Genomic DNA, 18,233 nt, shown 5'->3' with positions numbered 1-18,233 from the left:
CACCGCTAGCAAGCGTGATCATTCTTTCTTCTCTCTGGTGAATTTCCCGGCGGGCAAAACAATCTTCAAATCTTACATTTCATTTCAGGTGTTTGACTCCAACCAGAACAAAGACAAGCTGCTGCGGCTGAAACTCGGAGCTGGAAAAGTGATTAAAGTGAGTCTGTCTTTGGTTACGGAATAAGAACAGTGGCTCAACTTCAGTCCCCTCAGGGCTGTGTTATTATAATGTTGATAATTATGTAGGTCATTTTAGTCTACTTATGTATGATGAACCTGATTGAATAGTGGGAGGTCGACGCCAAATTTTTATCCAATCAGAGAAATGTTGAGATTTTCTGGGAAACGGAAGGTCAGATCGCGATGCCTCTAAAAAACATGTATTTTTTCACCCCGAATCCAACCATCCAGGAGTCTCTACGAGTTATGGTTGTGAACCCTGTTCTTGTTCTGTCTCCTCTGTGTGAACCCTGGTTCTGTCTCCTCTCTGTGAACCCTGGTTCTGTCTCCTCTGTGTGAACCCTGGTTCTGTCTCCTCTCTGTGAACCCTGGTTCTGTCTCCTCTGTGTGAACCCTGGTTCTCTCTCCTCTCTGTGAACCCTGGTTCTGTCTCCTCTCTGTGAACCCTGGTTCTGTCTCCTCTGTGTGAACCCTGGTTCTCTCTCCTCTCTGTGAACCCTGGTTCTGTCTCCTCTCTGTGAACCCTGGTTCTGTCTCCTCTGTGTGAACCCTGGTTCTGTATCCTCTCTGTGAACCCTGGTTCTGTCTCCTCTGTGTGAACCCTGGTTCTCTCTCCTCTCTGTGAACCCTGGTTCTGTCTCCTCTCTGTGAACCCTGGTTCTGTCTCCTCTGTGTGAACCCTGGTTCTCTCTCCTCTCTGTGAACCCTGGTTCTGTCTCCTCTCTGTGAACCCTGGTTCTGTCTCCTCTCTGTGAACCCTGGTTCTGTTTCCTCTGTGTGAACCCTGGTTCTGTCTCCTCTCTGTGAACCCTGGTTCTGTCTCCTCTCTGTGAACCCTGGTTCTCTCTCCTCTCTGTGAACCCTGGTTCTGTCTCCTCTCTGTGAACCCTGGTTCTGTCTCCTCTGTGTGAACCCTGGTTCTGTGTCCTCTGTGTGAACCCTGGTTCTGTCTCCTCTCTGTGAGCCCTGGTTCTGTCTCCTCTCTGTGAACCCTGGTTCTGTCTCCTCTGTGTGAACCCTGGTTCTGTCTCCTCTCTGTGAACCCTGGTTCTGTCTCCTCTGTGTGAACCCTGGTTCTGTCTCCTCTCTGTGAACCCTGGTTCTCTCTCCTCTCTGTGAACCCTGGTTCTGTCTCCTCTGTGTGAACCCTGGTTCTGTCTCCTCTGTGTGAACCCTGGTTCTGTCTCCTCTCTGTGAACCCTGGTTCTGTCTCCTCTCTGTGAACCCTGGTTCTCTCTCCTCTCTGTGAACCCTGGTTCTGTCTCCTCTGTGTGAACCCTGGTTCTGTCTCCTCTCTGTGAACCCTGGTTCTGTCTCCTCTGTGTGAACCCTGGTTCTGTCTCCTCTGTGTGAACCCTGGTTCTGTCTCCTCTGTGTGAACCCTGGTTCTGTCTCCTCTCTGTGAACCCTGGTTCTGTCTCCTCTGTGTGAACCCTGGTTCTCTCTCCTCTCTGTGAACCCTGGTTCTGTCTCCTCTCTGTGAACCCTGGTTCTGTCTCCTCTGTGTGAACCCTGGTTCTGTGTCCTCTGTGTGAACCCTGGTTCTGTCTCCTCTGTGTGAACCCTGGTTCTGTCTCCTCTGTGTGAACCCTGGTTCTGTCTCCTCTGTGTGAACCCTGGTTCTGGTTCTGTGTGAGCCCTGGTTCTGTCTCCTCTGTGTGAACCCTGGTTCTGTCTCCTCTGTGTGAACCCTGGTTCTGTCTCCTCTGTGTGAACCCTGGTTCTGTCTCCTCTCTGTGAACCCTGGTTCTGTCTCCTCTGTGTGAACCCTGGTTCTGGTTCTGTGTGAGCCCTGGTTCTGTCTCCTCTGTGTGAACCCTGGTTCTGGTTCTGTGTGAGCCCTGGTTCTGTCTCCTGTGTGAGCAGGGCTGGGAGGAAGGGATGCTGGGGATGAAGAAGGCAGGAAGTCGTCTCATGGTGGTCCCGCCCAGCCTGGCCTACGGGTCCAAGGGAGTCGCCAACCGCATCCCGGCCGACAGCACGCTCGTTTTCGAGGCGGAGCTTCGACGGGTAACCAACAAATATTCAACAATTACTTCTTTACCGACCTTTTGGATCATACACAAATACTTTGCAGAATACACAAATACTTTGCAGAATACACAAATACTTTGCAGAATACACAAATACTTTGCAGAATACACAAATACTTTGCAGAATACACGACCCATCACAAGTTTGGACACAGCACATTTTCTTTACTATTTTCCACAATTTAGAATAACAGTAACAGACTTCAGTAGAAGTATGCAGTGATCACAAATGTGTTAACAAATCAAAACTATCTTATCATCATCTATCATCAATCTCTGTCTGTTCTCTGTTTGATCTGTATTATTGAATATTATTGAATATGATTGAATATGGTCCTAGCTTGATTACATTGACAGTTTAAGATAACAGCTAGTTTGAAGGTTGTTTTATGAAAGACAGTTTTTCTGACAGAGTTCCGTCCTTTCAGCTGTCTCTCATTTGGTCGTAGGTGAAGTTTGCTAAGGACAGCGGGTCGGACCGGGCCAGCGCCAGCTCCAGAGACTCGGCCGCTCCTTCCCCGGCCCCCAGTGTGGAGAGCCTGGCCCCGGAGCCCCCGGCCCAGACCAGCGCCTCGGGCCCAGGCAGACCAGGGTGAGAAGCTCAAGTCCTCAGGAAACGGGTTCACATGGGGCGTCCGGGTAGTGCAGCGGTATATTCCCTGCCTACCAACACGAGGGTCGTAGGTTCGAGCCCCTGTGTTGCCTCCGGGTTGGTCGGGTCTCCATACAGGCACACTCGGCTGTGTCTGCGGGTGGGAAGCTGGATTAAGGGTTTGAGTCTTGGTCGCTGCACTAGTGCACTAGTGCCTCCACTGGTCGGTCGGGGCGCTTGCCTGGGGGGGAACTGGGGAATAGCGCGAGCCTCCCACGTGCGCCATCCTGCTGGTGAAACTCCTCACTGTCAGGTGAAAAGAAGCGGTTGGCGACTGCACATGTATCGGAGGAAGCAAGTGCTAGTCTACAACTCTCCCCAGATCTACAGAGCACGGGGAAAAGTAAACTGTTAACGGTGTCCTCTGTCATGTCAGCTGTTCCCTCTGACATGTCAGCTGATTCCTCTGTCATGTCAGCTGTTCCCTCTGACATGTCAGCTGATTCCTCTGACATGTCAGCTGTTCCCTCTGTCATGTCAGCTGTTCCCTCTGACATGTCAGCTGTTCCCTCTGACATGTCAGCTGATTCCTCTGACATGTCAGCTGTTCCCTCTGACATGTCAGCTGATTCCTCTGACATGTCAGCTGATTCCTCTGACATGTCAGCTGTTTCCTCTGTCATGTCAGCTGTTTCCTCTGTCATGTCAGCTGATTCCTCTGTCATGTCAGCTGATTCCTCTGTCACGTCAGCTGATTCCTCTGTCACGTCAGCTGATTCACCTCTTTTCTTTTCAGGGAGCCGCTTCGTGCAAAGTCAAACTCCCTCAGTGAACAGTTGGCGGTAAGTTCTCTGTAGCTGTTATGATGGAAGCAGGTTCAGATACTCTGTAGCTGTTACAGCTGTCATGATGGAAGCAGGTTCAGATACTCTGTAGCTGTTATGATGGAAGCAGGTTCAGATACTCTGCAGCTGTTATGATGGAAGCAGGTTCAGATACTCTGTAGCTGTTATGATGGAAGCAGGTTCAGATACTCTGTAGCTGTTATGATGGAAGCAGGTTCAGATACTCTGTAGCTGTTATGATGGAAGCAGGTTCAGATACTCTGTAGCTGTTATGATGGAAGCAGGTTCAGATACTATGTAGCTGTTATGATGGAAGCAGGTTCAGATACTCTCCAGCTGTCATGATGGAAGCAGGTTCAGATACTCTGCAGCTGTTATGATGGAAGCAGGTTCAGATACTATGTAGCTGTTATGATGGAAGCAGGTTCAGATACTCTGTAGCTGTTATGATGGAAGCAGGTTCAGATACTCTGTAGCTGTTATGATGGAAGCAGGTTCAGATACTATGTAGCTGTTATGATGGAAGCAGGTTCAGATACTCTGTAGCTGTTATGATGGAAGCAGGTTCAGATACTATGTAGCTGTTATGATGGAAGCAGGTTCAGATACTCTGCAGCTGTTATGATGGAAGCAGGTTCAGATACTCTGTAGCTATTATGATGGAAGCAGGTTCAGATACTATGTAGCTGTCATGATGGAAGCAGGTTCAGATACTCTGCAGCTGTTATGATGGAAGCAGGTTCAGATACTCTGCAGCTGTTATGATGGAAGCAGGTTCAGATACTATGTAGCTGTCATGATGGAAGCAGGTTCAGATACTCTGCAGCTGTTATGATGGAAGCAGGTTCAGATACTCTGTAGCTGTTATGATGGAAGCAGGTTCAGATACTCTGTAGCTGTTATGATGGAAGCAGGTTCAGATACTATGTAGCTGTTATGATGGAAGCAGGTTCAGATACTCTGCAGCTGTTATGATGGAAGCAGGTTCAGATACTCTGTAGCTGTTATGATGGAAGCAGGTTCAGATACTCTGCAGCTGTTATGATGGAAGCAGGTTCAGATACTCTGTAGCTGTTATGATGGAAGCAGGTTCAGATACTCTGTAGCTGTTATGATGGAAGCAGGTTCAGATACTCTGTAGCTATTATGATGGAAGCAGGTTCAGATACTCTCCAGCTGTCATGATGGAAGCAGGTTCAGATACTCTGCAGCTGTTATGATGGAAGCAGGTTCAGATACTATGTAGCTGTTATGATGGAAGCAGGTTCAGATACTCTGTAGCTGTTATGATGGAAGCAGGTTCAGATACTCTGCAGCTGTTATGATGGAAGCAGGTTCAGATACTATGTAGCTGTTATGATGGAAGCAGGTTCAGATACTCTGCAGCTGTTATGATGGAAGCAGGTTCAGATACTCTGCAGCTGTTATGATGGAAGCAGGTTCAGATACTATGTAGCTGTTATGATGGAAGCAGGTTCAGATACTCTGTAGCTGTTATGATGGAAGCAGGTTCAGATACTCTGTAGCTGTTATGATGGAAGCAGGTTCAGATACTCTGTAGCTATTATGATGGAAGCAGGTTCAGATACTCTGTAGCTGTTATGATGGAAGCAGGTTCAGATACTCTGTAGCTGTTATGATGGAAGCAGGTTCAGATACTCTGTAGCTGTTATGATGGAAGCAGGTTCAGATACTCTGCAGCTGTTATGATGGAAGCAGGTTCAGATACTCTGTAGCTGTTATGATGGAAGCAGGTTCAGATACTCTCCAGCTGTTATGATGGAAGCAGGTTCAGATACTCTGTAGCTGTTATGATGGAAGCAGGTTCAGATACTCTGCAGCTGTTATGATGGAAGCAGGTTCAGATACTCTCCAGCTGTTATGATGGAAGCAGGTTCAGATACTCTGCAGCTGTTATGATGGAAGCAGCTCTTTCTTCTTTCTAACTCCAGAATCCAGATGCCACCAAAGCCAAGCTGATCTCGCGCATGGCCAAGATGGGTCAGCCCATGTTGCCCTTTCTGACGGGGGTGACTAGCCAGCCAGAATCCAGTGACTCAGAGCTTGAGGTGAGAAGGGACAGGGTTCCCATTAAGTCATACTAACTACAGTACAGAGAACAGTACAGAGGAACATGGATGGCTCTGGATACCATCATCGGTGACCTGGCCACTTTTATTCGGCGACCTGGACACTTCCTTTCGGCGAAGCTGGCCACGTTCTTTCTTTCTTTTGAGGGGGCAGACATAGACAGACCCTCTTGCCTCGGCCCATAGTGGCCACAAATGGTTCCAATGGCTAAGAGTAGCCTACAAATGTGGTAATAAAGTAGACATGCTTAATCTGTGTTATGATTACGAGGGGCTCCTTGCAAAACTTTCTCCGCTGTAAGGGGGCCAATTTTTTGGGGGAAGCCCTGGCTTATAGAATATTCCATTCATATTCCCGTTGACATGCTACAGAGAATAGTCCAATCCAATGAATGACTGAAGACACGCCCACATGACGTCCATACCTTCTACATCTGTGTTTCCCTCCTGAATGGAACCTGAAAGCCTTTCTGTCATGTTACCACGTCAGGGACACGTTGTTTCTGTCATGTTCTACCACGTCAGGGACACGTTGTTTCTGTCATGTTCTACCACGTCAGGGACACGTTGTTGTGTCTCTGTCATGTTCTACCACGTCAGGGACACGTTGTTTCTGTCATGTTCTACCACGTCAGGGACACGTTGTTTCTGTCATGTTCTACCACGTCAGGGACACATTGTTGTGTCTCTGTCATGTTCTACCACGTCAGGGACACGTTGTTGTGTCTCTGTCATGTTCTACCACGTCAGGGACACGTTGTTGGGTCTTCTTTTTATCGGTGGCAGCCATCTTTTCTTCTGTAAACAAGTTGCTCAACTCCGATAGGACGTTATAGGTGTTTACAGTGTTTAGGTGTTTAGGTGTTTACAACTACAATGAACTAAAATAATGCCAATAAAATGGGAATACTGCACGACATGTCTTAATTGAACTATTGCTTACTCAGGTGAAGGTCATCAGAAGATGCTGTTTACATGCCAGTGTCTTATTCAGAGTATTGTCTCCATCAGGTTCATATTGGAATATTGCAGTCCATGTAAACCAAGTCATAGATGAGCTAATGCTACTGTACGTTTCCCTCCAGGACACCAGTGTTTCCAGAGCCAAGGATCTGCCCGCATCTCCGTCTCCCGTCCAGATCTCCACTGCTGCTCCAGGCTCAGCGCAGGGTGAGTGAAGGCTCTCACTAAAGCGACATGATCTTTAGGTCCATTATAGCCACAATTCCACATCATCACTGATTCTCTAGATTGGAGTGAGGTCGAGTGTCAAATAGGGGTGTGCCGATTAACCGTATAATCGATGCATCGCGATTAGTCACGTGACGATTAAAATCGATTCACAATGTTCGATTATCGATTTGCAAAAAATTGCATTTTTTTTTTTTTTTTTTGCAATAATTTTTTTGCTTTATTTGCAAAAAATACGGTATTTCGCCCGGAAAGCAGTTCTTTAACTGTAAAACGAGACCAAAACCGAAGTACTGGAAACTGGAATCACTGAAGAAAGCATGCAGGGTGGCTGTAACATGTGATGCGTGGACTTCAGTCGCAACTGAAGATAATGGAGGTACATTTGTTTGTTTACTTTAATTAATGGATACTGACAAATATACCTTGCTTAAAAAAAATCCTGTTTGGTGAAAAAGATGCATCGAAAATCGTGATTAATCGTAATCGTTTAATAATCGAATCGTAGCACCCTTAATCGTAATCGAATCGAATCGTGAGGTGCCTAAGGTGGCACACCCCTAGTGTCAAACTTGATCATGTATGTAGTGTAACGTGGGGTCCCGACTTTAACCTCGTGCCTCCTTGGCAGTTGAGACGATCTCCCAGATAACCCAAATCTGGACAATTCTTGACAAACTCTTGTAGCGTGAGCTGGCCAACGAGACCAGCAACAAACTGCTCGTCACCTGTGTGTGTGTCTGCCAAATGCACGTGTGTGCTCCCGTACGACGCAAGACAAAAAGAAGCAGAAGAAGAAGAAGGGGGGGAAATCCAGTCGTTAGTGGTGTGATTTCCAATCAGTCTGTGTAGTGTGTTTGCTCCCAGATGAAGTTCTCTGTTTCTCCTGCAGCACTTCCTCATCCTCACACAGCTCCACCTTCTTCTGCCTTAATTCCTGTCTTGAGCGCTGTGGCCCCGCAGCAGCCCGGGATGCCAGGCGGCAGCCATCATGCTTTTCAGGTCAGACTTTCTCCACGTTTCCTCCATGTTGTTCACTTCCTCCTTTCAAAATAAGAGAAGTGTGTCATCCATGTTGTTCACTTCCTCCTTTCAAAATAAGAGAAGTGTTTCAAAATGTGCTATTAGCTCTTCCCTATCAGCCTGTTGTGTTTGTCCATAGCCTTACCCCTACACACCTGTGGCAGCCACTCACCTGCAACCTGTCAGCCAGGTGTACCCAGCACACACTGTCCCATACATGGGTAAGACAAGATGTATCAAACCAGTTTGTGTGTGATGTTTTCAAATGGAATCACTATATAGTTTTATAAACCATAGTTTTATATGTAGTTTATAGGTCCGTGTAAAGTGTGAATTTATTGCAATTTAAAGAGAAAAAAACATTAAAAAAACTGTGTTACATTTTCTCTTTTGATTCCCAGTGAGAATATGACAGTGATACATAGACTCAGTCATATTATGATGTAAAGTAGGTTGTACTGTGATGATGTTGTTTTGTAGGCTCTGGTGATGTCACTTCCTTCTTGATGATGTTGTTGTTTTCTAGGCTCTGGTGATGTCACTTCCTTCTTGATGACTGAGGCCCGGCAGCACAACACAGAAATCCGATTATCTGTGGGGAAAGTAGCAGACAAAGTGGATCAGTTGGCCTCTAAGGTAAACTGGACTTCTATACTGAAGCAGTAGCTCGCGACAGGCCGTGGTGTCGGCTCATAATGACTGAAACAGTAGTGTTTCAGTCATTCAGTGGCGTTTGAGTCGTTACTACTTTGTAACTATGAGCCGGTCTGCAGCGCTGCTTGACGTCTCATGGAAGCCTCCGTGTGCTTGAGGAGAGAGGAGATACATCTGGTTCATCTGGTTCACGCCTCTTCTTGTATTTTCAACAGATAGATGATCTTCAGAGGCAGGGAAGTCTGTCGATGGGCATGTCCAGCATGTCGATGGAAACCTCCATGATCATGCACAACATCCAAAGAATGGTCCAGGTACAATAGCATAGCATTAGCATAGCATTAGCATAGCATAGCATAGCATAGCATAGCATATAGCATTTGACCTTTTCCTCAACTCTTTTCTTTCACAAAAATGATGATTGTTTCTCGTCAAACTTGTTTTCTCCTTCAGGAAAATGAATGTTTAAAGAAGGAAGTGTTTGAGAAGAGCTCCCGTATCGAGGAGCAGAACCGTAAGATCGGGGAGTTAATCAACCAGAACCAGAGGTGAATCCCAAAAACAATAGGACAATTCTTTATACAATTCTTAATAATCAATGCTGCAGTGTGAACATATGACATTTAAAAACAACAACATTATAATATAACTTGTATTTCTATTTTGAAAAACACAAACCTTTGTGTGGATCCATAACAGAACCTCTGCCAGTCTCCCAGGTCTGAACTAAATCAGGGCACCTTTGCAGTTCTTGAAAGATTTTGAAATGTAACGTTATTTTATATAATTTTTTTATACATGTACTGTATATTTTTACAATGTTTTTATTACAAGTTTGGGAGTTGCACAAAAAGGTCTGGGAGAACTATGATGACCTGATATGGTTTGTCTGATGTTTCCTTGCAAATATATCAGCCTATACAAATCCACAGTAACCTTCTAACTATGTAAGTTATGGTCTCATGTGCATAACAGTAAGCATCTAAGTATTAGATATTAGTTTCAATATAAATACGGAATATTGCCATTTCATTTTTGTAATGTTCCTGATGTTGGGTTTGAAGTGGGCGTGGTCATGCTCCAGACTTATTACACAATAAGCTCTGTGAACCAATCAGGCTGAAGTGCCTCTACCCTGCAAATTCAAAATATGCACCAGAATCTATCAAGTTGTGCAGCACTGTGTGTGTGTGTGGGGGCACTGGCTCAAAAATAAGTTTTAATAGCATAGTAAAAAATTAGTTTTTGGGCTGGTCTGATGCGTTTGTTGCTGTTGTTCAGGTATGTGGAGCAGAGCAACCAGCTGCTGGAGCAGAGAAACGACTCCCTCATGTCCTCCAGCGAGCACAACCAGGCCAGGATCCTACAGGCCGAGCAGGACAAGGTGAGCGCTCGTTCCTTGTCAGGAGAACGCACAGGGGGGCGGGGTTTAGAGCACAACCAGGCCAGGATCCTACAGGCCGAGCAGGACAAGGTGAGCGCTTGTTCCTCGTCAGGAGAACGCACAGGGGGGCGGGGTTTAGAGCACAACCAGGCCAGACTCCTGCAGCCGAGCAGGACAAGGTGAGCGCTCGGTCCTCGTCAGGAGAACGCACAGGGGGGCGGGGTTTAGAGCACAACCAGGCCAGGATCCTACAGGCCGAGCAGGACAAGGTGAGCGCTTGTTCCTCGTCAGGAGAACGCACAGGGGGGCGGGGTTTAGAGCACAGCCAGGCCAGACTCCTGCAGCCGAGCAGGACAAGGTGAGCGCTCCTTTCCCATCTTGGCACTGACTGCACGTCACTTAACAAGTCTGTGCATGACCGCCAGAGATGAATAGAGATAGAGATAGCTCATTCCAGGCTCCGTCAATAGTATGAAATTGTACTCTTCCCGTCTCCTAAGTGGCAGCTTGTGATTGGTCTGTCAGTGTTATGAAACGTCATTGACTAGGCCAGTCTCTTGCTAGTTGAGCTGTCACTATCGTCAGAATATCTCTGGCACACAGAGAGACACACATGTAGATTCAGTCAGCATGGAGCTGATGACGGAGCGAGAGCGCCCATAATGCCCCAAACAACTTTCCTCTCTTAGTTCACCTCTCCTTTCTCCTCCCCCCCTCTTCTCCTCCTCTCTTCTTCTCCTCCTCTCTTCTTCTCCTCCTCTCTTCTTCTCCTCCTCTCCTCGCCTCGACCGAAAAACAAACACCTGTCGCTAGCGGTGGCGGCCATTTTTCTGGGGCGGTGCAGCGCACTCCAGGATATATATAGGGGAAACACTACTGATGATGACTGCACACAGCGCATGCGCTGTGGCAAACGAGGAAGTAACTACAGTTATACACTCCTGTTAGTTCGCTTACTCTTTGTTTTGTTATCGGACTGGATTTACTACGAAAATGACCGTTTGAAGTAACTTTGGATTATCTTTTCATCAGGTGGTGAGTACACGAGTCACAACATGTACATGTGAGTCTTCATGGCGCTGTTTGAATGTGCATTCTGGGCGACTGAACCGAAGTAGCCAAATGTCCCATTGACTGCCGTTGTTAGCACTAAGCTATTAGCATTTGAGTGCTCTACCACACGTTGTACTGTACTGCACACAGATGGAAAATAAAGCCATGTACGTTCTAGTTTTAATATAGACAATATGGCTAATGGCCTAAACTCCCCAAAAGTTAAAACATAATTTTATCTGCATATCTTTCATATTGGAAGAAATGTTTGTTTCTAGACGATTTTTCATTTTCAGGCCTTCGATCGGCCGATACCGTCGTGCCGATATCATTGTGCATCCCTACTTGTCTAGGATTTTCACAATAAGATAACAATTTGTTTTCTGAGGTGTGTTTAAGCACTGTCTGTAGCCTTTACAGCACTTGTGCCGACAATAACCTCTGACCTCTGCGCTCTTTGCCGTCTGCGTCTCTTCCTGGTTGTTTGCTGCTGTGTCGCTCTGAGGAAATCTAGTATTGACTGCTCTCTCTTCCCAGCATGCACTGCCTCGGGACCTGTGCTCGGGCCAGGTGAGCCTGTTTTCTCTCTACTGCTGCAACCAGACCCGGGTCAAATAGGATTAAAAACATGTGTTATTGGTTTTATTGAACCCTTATTTGGCCAGGTCAGTACGTTTACATGGACCGCAACATTCCCATATTAAACCCGATTAAGACAATACTCACTGCCATGTAAACAGCATGTTCTGATGACCTTAACCCAAATAAGGTCATGGTCAGAGTAAGCAATAGTGGAAATAAGACGTGGAGTTTTGCGATGTTAGTGGTATTATTTATTGAGCAGTATTGTTGTAGACATGGAAACTCCTTCGTTGCACTGTGACGTCCGGCTTTTTTGGCAGGATTTTGCGACGCGTAGGGCAAAGGTCAAACTGCTCTGATGGCGTCCGGCCACCGCAGCCAGTGTTGTGCAACTTGTTTACAGAAGACAAGATGGCTGCCAGCCGCGGTAAAAAAAAGTCCCAACACGTTGTCCCTAACACGGTAGAAACACGAGAGAAGAAAAGATGGCTGCCACCTGTTAAAAGAAGTCCCAACATGTCACCCAAACATGGTAGCGACATGACAGAACGGTTTTCAGGTTAAACTCAGGCAGGAAACTAGGAGGCAGGACTTAAGGATGTCATGTGGGTGTGTCTTCAGTCACTAGGTGGACTCTGCTCTCTAGTAGCATGTAAATGGGAATATGAATGGAATATTCTATAAGCAACACATGTAAACACCTTCACCAAAATATTGTCTTTAGAATAAGGTCAATAGTCAGAAGTCAGATGCTTGCAGTCCATGTAAACGCAGTGACTTCGATTAAGAAAGCAGCATGAAGACAATCAGCAATCAGAGATCAATTGGAATTACATCAAAGAGAACTAGTAGTCATGCCCGTAACTACCATTGAGGACACCGAGGTCATGACCTCTGTATTTCTCAAACCCTGGCTACGGCCATGCTAGTAGCTTTAGGGCCCGATAACCAAAAGTCAAACATTAAATGCAATCTTTTGTTTTTTGCCTCCTGCTACTATTTGACCCAGATCAGATCTGACCAACATCACGGGCACCATCCTGCTTCTCAGATCTGATCTGACCAACATCACGAGCACCATCCTGCTTCTCTCACACATCACAGACATTTGAACTAACCTTTCCTTTCTTTTTCCCTCCTCCTCCTCCTCCTCCTCCTCCTCCTCCTCCTCCTCCTCCTCCTCCTCCTCCTCCTCCTCCTCCTCCTCCTCCTCCTCCTCCTCCTCCTCCATCAGTCACCACTCACCCTGCACGTTCTCCCCACAGGCTTTTGCACCGGGAGCCACTCATCCAGGCTGTCACCATCTCCATCCCGCTGTCTCTGTTTGGGCCGGGTGAAATCCTTGAAAGATTTGTGAATTTGAGGAGGGGGAAAAATCAAGGCCTTGAACGTTTTTGAAAATAGTCATAAATAGAGATTGAGCGTCATTGAAAGTGCTTGAATTCATAGATTTTGTGCAAGAATAGAAACAACTCACAGAAATGTAAGCCCTTTTGCTATTTCTTTTTGACTTCATGTTAGTAAATAGGCTACGTCCCGCTGTCTTCATGTGTGTCTGCTGCCTTGTTTCACCCAAACTCTTTTGACTTGACTTGTTGTCTGTGAGCTTCTGTAACGTCTCCTAGTCCTCTTCATACAAATTCTCAGTGTTGTAACAGTAATGAACCTTGATCTGTGTCTCAAACTATGCCGTGTTGGGTCCTTGAAACTCAGGTAATTGGGCCTGGAAGATCCTTGAAACACCCTTGAATAGGGTGCCAAAGTCATGCCCTCTTCCCAGTTTAGGCATATGAGCCAAGGGATTTCATCCGCCGTTTATTTTTCCATAGACATGTCGTGAAATGTTTATAATCAAGAGAAAATAATGAGCTCCTTGGATATTTAGGAGCACAATTTTAGGAAATGTCTATGGAAAAATGAATGGCAGATGAAATCTCTTGTTTCGTATGCCTAACCCGGAAGAGGGTGTGACTTTGGCACTCTTTATGATGAAGGTGTGAGAACCCGGGTTTTTACTGTAGACAACCATCAGTAACTCTCCTCCATCTCCCCCCTCCCCTCTCTCCTCTGTCCGTGCCGTCAGGTGCGTCTGACGGAGGAGCTGGCCTCCTCCGCCTCCCGGCTGTCTGAGCTGCAGCAGGAGGCCACATGTCACCAGCAGAGGGCGACAGAGCTGCAGGCTAAACTGGCCTCTGCGCTGCGGGACGAAGAGAGCCACTGCCAACGCATCTCCGCCCTGGAGACGCAACTGGAAGGTTTGTGACGCTGCTCTCTAAGGCTGCAACTAACGATTTTCATTATCGATTCATCTCTCAATTATTTTCTCGACTACCGTAAATTCCGCACTATAAGCCGCACCGGAGTATAAGCCGCAGCAGCAAAATTGCCTGTTTGTTACATATATAAGCCGCACCGGACTATAAGCCGCAGGTGTTTTAATGTTGTTTTTTTTTTTTTTTTTATTGTGTTTTAATGTTTAATTACCATATGTAAGGGTTCGTGCACAGAGGGGATTGTCGGGAAAGAGATGGCTGTTTGAGGAAGCTCCCATTTATTAACATTTCAACAAAAAACATAACACAACACCACCTGTGTTTTCTTTTACAGTGCACACAGTGTCCGCGGTGTGGTGAAAAGAGGGCAAGAGAGGAAATTAAAACAGAAGTGGATTTATAGTTAGAAAGAGTGCTAAAAAAGAGAGATTTTTTTTATTTTTTTTTGAAAAAATCCATAGATAAGCCGCACCGTTATATAAGCCGCAGGGCCAAAAAACGGGGAAAAAGCCGCGGCTTATAGTCCGAAATTTACGGTAATCGATGAATCGCTTCGTCTATAAAATGTCAGAAAATTGAAAAATTTCATAAATGTCAAAAATCACTTTTCCCCCAAAACCCAAGATGACATCCTCAATGTCCTGTTTTGTCCTGACCAACAGTCCACAACCCAAAGATAATCAGTTCACTGTCATAGAAGACTAAAGAAGCCAGAAAATATTCACATTTTAAAAGCTGGAAGGAAAGAATTTTATTTAAATTTTTCATACAAATTATTCTAAATTATTAATTGATTATAAAAAAAATGGTTGGTGATTAATTTTCTGTCGGGCAACTAATCGACTAATAGTTGCAGCTCCACAGGGTTCCTCATGCACGGGTCTGACAAATGAGAGAATATTTTATTACATTTTCCGTACTCCGTACTAAGGTACATGACTGTGTCCATAACAGCCTAGTCTCTCAAGCCAGTCTATCTCTTCCACAATCTTCCAATGCTCCAGAGACAGTCTGTACTTTATCCCGTTAACATTTCAGTCTGTAGGCTACTTTAGCCCGTTAACATTTGGATGGAGGAGGTTGTCATCTTCCAAAGAGAAACGCTCCAGACCGGAAGGAAGTTCGATGTGTTGGTGTTCGACATGACACTCAGAAACACAACCGAGGCATGTGATTGGATACCCGCCTTATTTTGACCGGATATCCCACCTTATTTTTGACCGGATATCCTTCCTAATTTTTCGACCAACTTCGAGACCTGCGAAAGTGCAGATGCAGTTTGTCGGGAGCATGAGCAAATAGCGGGAGCCAACGTGTCTGTCTTTAGAGACTGATAACAGCCTTATCCATGAAAAGCACCAAGCTCCATCATTTTGCGGTAAACAGTCCAGCTGTCATCGCAGTTATTTTTGGATTGACCTGTCAAGCCCGGCCAGTTCATTCATTATCTAGCATCTTCATAGTATATCATGTAGCGTGACAAGTCCCATCGCTCTGCAATTTTCTAATGATTTCAACCTGTTGTTAGCGTAGCGCTAGAGAAGCATGTAGCACAAATCTATAATGCATCTCAATCTGCTTTACCGATTCCTCATCAAATACAACACATTAGCACACATTATTCCCCAGGCTAAGAAGCAATGCTTGTTGGGTATTGTAGTAGATGTCATGGAGACGTCACTACCTGACTTTTTGTGTGTGTGAATCGTTCACAATTGGTGACAATTAAAGTCACACAATCTGTGCAATCTTTTCCTCCCCAGGAGGAGACACTGTGTCTGCTCACTGTTATGCAGCCATCACTAATAGAATTACATGAAGGTGCCATGTGACATTCCAGCTATAGAGCAGCATGCAGACAGCACATAATCACTGTTTGACATGGGACATGTTTATCTAAAACGTGTTTCAGGGTTTGATCAGGATGGAATTTTTCCTTATTTTTAGATTTGGTCACGTTAATTCTAAAGAAATCCACAAAGATCCAAGTGTTCAGTGTTTTCACCCATATTTGAGAGGGACACAAACACACGACTACATTGAGTGCCCACCGCCCGGGTGGGGTCGTCAAAAGGGCCTTTCTGTGTGGAGTTTGCATGTTCTCCCCGTGCCCCCTGGGGGTTTCCTTCATATAGGAACCCCTCACCAAAACATGCAATATCCTGGTTGCTAATGTGGTGCCTCCTCTCGTCGTTAGGGGCGCCTGTTCGGAGGGAGGGCAACTGGTTGGAATAGCGTGAACCTCCCACGTGCTATGTCCTACCGGTGAAGCTTCCTTTGTCAGGTGAAAAGAAGCGGCTGGCTAACTGCCCATGTCTCGGAGGAAGCATGGAGCCAGTTTCAGCTCTCCCCAGATCGGCAGAGGGTGGAGCAGTAACCAGGATGAATAAATTAAATTAGCACTAATGGGGGATAAAAATGGAATAAAAAATCAGGGGGGAAATATTTATAAAAAAATAAAAATAAACATTCATACTGGTAATTGTGTTAAAACCTTCCCATAGACCAGTGTTAAAACCTTCCCATAGACCAGTGTTAAAACCTTCCCATAGACCAGTGTTAAAACCTTCCCATAGACCAGTGGTTCTTAAATGTTTTGGGCTTCACTACCCGTGTTCCCTGATTTCTGAATCCAAGTACCCCCTTTACTGACTACAACATTTTGTTAAGAAAACTACAGCATATGATGCAATGAATGAATGATAATCCACCTTTTGAACAATATAACATAACAAAATAAGAAATGCAGTGAAAGAGTTGCATTTAGTGCCTCCTGAGCAGATTTGTTTTAACGTTTCATTTATTTCATGATTTATTCTGACATTTTTCCATTTTCCCCTTTCTCTCAAGTACCCCCTGCAGTACCTCCTCCTACCCCTTGGGGTACGCATACACTAGTTTTGGAAGCACTGCCATAGAAAAATAATATCGTACAGCATCGCATATATCGCTTCATATCAAAGGTTAAGGTGAATATTGGCGATGGGCTTTTCTAGCAAAAACACGATTCAAAATTCGCTGAGCCAAAGTCGACTTTTGGTTGAAATTCGCCCAGGAAAAAGAAAAAGAAAAGAAAATGTGTGTCAAATGTTATATGGGTCTACCCTGATTCTAAGTATAGTAGAATCGCTTGGTTTGACCAAGTAAAACAATTTTTATAAGCATTTTACGCAAGGTCTATGGAAAAATTAGCTACGTTAGCGTAGCTTGACAGGCTGAGCGGTTTGGCTCCTTGCGTGAGTGAGTGTGGACAAACCTCTTTTCTCTTAAAGAGACAGGCGCGGGTAAAAACAATGGAAAACATACTTTTTAAGACAAGATTTTCGACTTGTGTGTGTGCTCGTATGTGCGTGCATGCGTGGGTGTGTGCTCGTATGTGCGTGCATGCGTGGGTGTGTGCTCGTGCGTGTTTTTTTCGACTTTCAATAATAAAAGTCAATCTTGATAATAAAAACGATTATTCGAAAATTTTAAATTCATGGCCATCCCTAATATTGGCTGGATACATCAGCAGCAGGAGATCTTGGTGTAAGCTGTGTGTGTGTGTGTGTGTGTGTGTGTGTGTGTGTGTGTGTGTGTGTGTGTGTGTGTGTGTGTGTGTGTGTGTGTGTGTGTGTGTGTGTGTGTGTGTGTGTGTGTTGTGTGCGCGCGCGTGTGGGTGCAGAGCTGAAGGAGGCAGCAGAGAGGGCCCAGGCTCAGCAACGCTCAGAGAAACAGAAACGTAAAGAGGCGGAGCTCAGGGTGAACAACATGGAGGAGGAGCTACAGGACCTGAGGAGCGACAAAGACGGTCTGGAACGAGTGAGTATCCATCAGGACTCAAACACACGTCTGAAACTTCCATCATTTCTCCTTTGAGTATTTCCTTCCTCTAATGATAGAAAGCAGGTTGAAAATCAGCCATCCTCCTTATTGTTCCATGTGTGCCTGGATTGTCGTTGTGTTTTGAAACAAGCGATCTCCCCTGATCTCTCCTGGCCTTCCAGACGCTGACGGACAGGAAGAGGAAGTGGCAGGCGGAGCGGCAGAGTCGAGACGAGGAGGTGGAGGAGCTGAGGAGGAGCAGCCAGGCGGAGCTGGACCACCTCCGAGCTCAGCTCCGCAAGGCCAGGACCAGCACCGACAACGCTGCGTCAGAACAGGTAGCAACATGGACATCTGATGCTCAAGTTAACTTAGCTTTCCCTTTGCTAGTTAACATGTGCCTAAAAGCTGTGTCTATGTTTCTTAAAGATACTGTAGACACAGCTGTAGTATCAAACTGAACAGATTTCAACCTGTCATTTAGTGTAGGCTGTAGTCCTGCCAGTGACATAGCTGTGTGTGTGTGTGT

At 45.7% G+C, this 18,233-nt stretch overlaps 1 protein-coding gene across 1 annotated transcript in view; it reads left to right on the top strand.

Annotated features, from left to right (window-relative positions):
* Positions 1 to 18,233, top strand: part of fkbp15b (FKBP prolyl isomerase family member 15b) — a 40,269-nt gene that overhangs the window by 10,339 nt on the left and 11,697 nt on the right. The window contains exons 8-22 of the mRNA XM_083645494.1: positions 89 to 157; positions 2,047 to 2,190; positions 2,663 to 2,805; positions 3,602 to 3,647; positions 5,603 to 5,719; positions 6,826 to 6,910; positions 7,824 to 7,933; positions 8,094 to 8,175; positions 8,481 to 8,590; positions 8,824 to 8,922; positions 9,062 to 9,156; positions 9,890 to 9,992; positions 13,711 to 13,882; positions 17,565 to 17,701; positions 17,887 to 18,042. Coding sequence (XP_083501620.1) covers positions 89 to 157; positions 2,047 to 2,190; positions 2,663 to 2,805; positions 3,602 to 3,647; positions 5,603 to 5,719; positions 6,826 to 6,910; positions 7,824 to 7,933; positions 8,094 to 8,175; positions 8,481 to 8,590; positions 8,824 to 8,922; positions 9,062 to 9,156; positions 9,890 to 9,992; positions 13,711 to 13,882; positions 17,565 to 17,701; positions 17,887 to 18,042 — 1,668 coding nt within the window. The remainder of the gene's footprint in view (positions 1 to 88; positions 158 to 2,046; positions 2,191 to 2,662; positions 2,806 to 3,601; positions 3,648 to 5,602; positions 5,720 to 6,825; positions 6,911 to 7,823; positions 7,934 to 8,093; positions 8,176 to 8,480; positions 8,591 to 8,823; positions 8,923 to 9,061; positions 9,157 to 9,889; positions 9,993 to 13,710; positions 13,883 to 17,564; positions 17,702 to 17,886; positions 18,043 to 18,233) is intronic.

Source organism: Poromitra crassiceps (assembly GCF_964638095.1).
Source record: "Poromitra crassiceps genome assembly, chromosome: 10".
NCBI lineage: Eukaryota > Metazoa > Chordata > Actinopteri > Beryciformes > Melamphaidae > Poromitra > Poromitra crassiceps.
The sequence above is the reverse complement of the archived record's forward strand: the minus strand, read 5'-3'. Positions and strand labels throughout refer to the sequence as shown.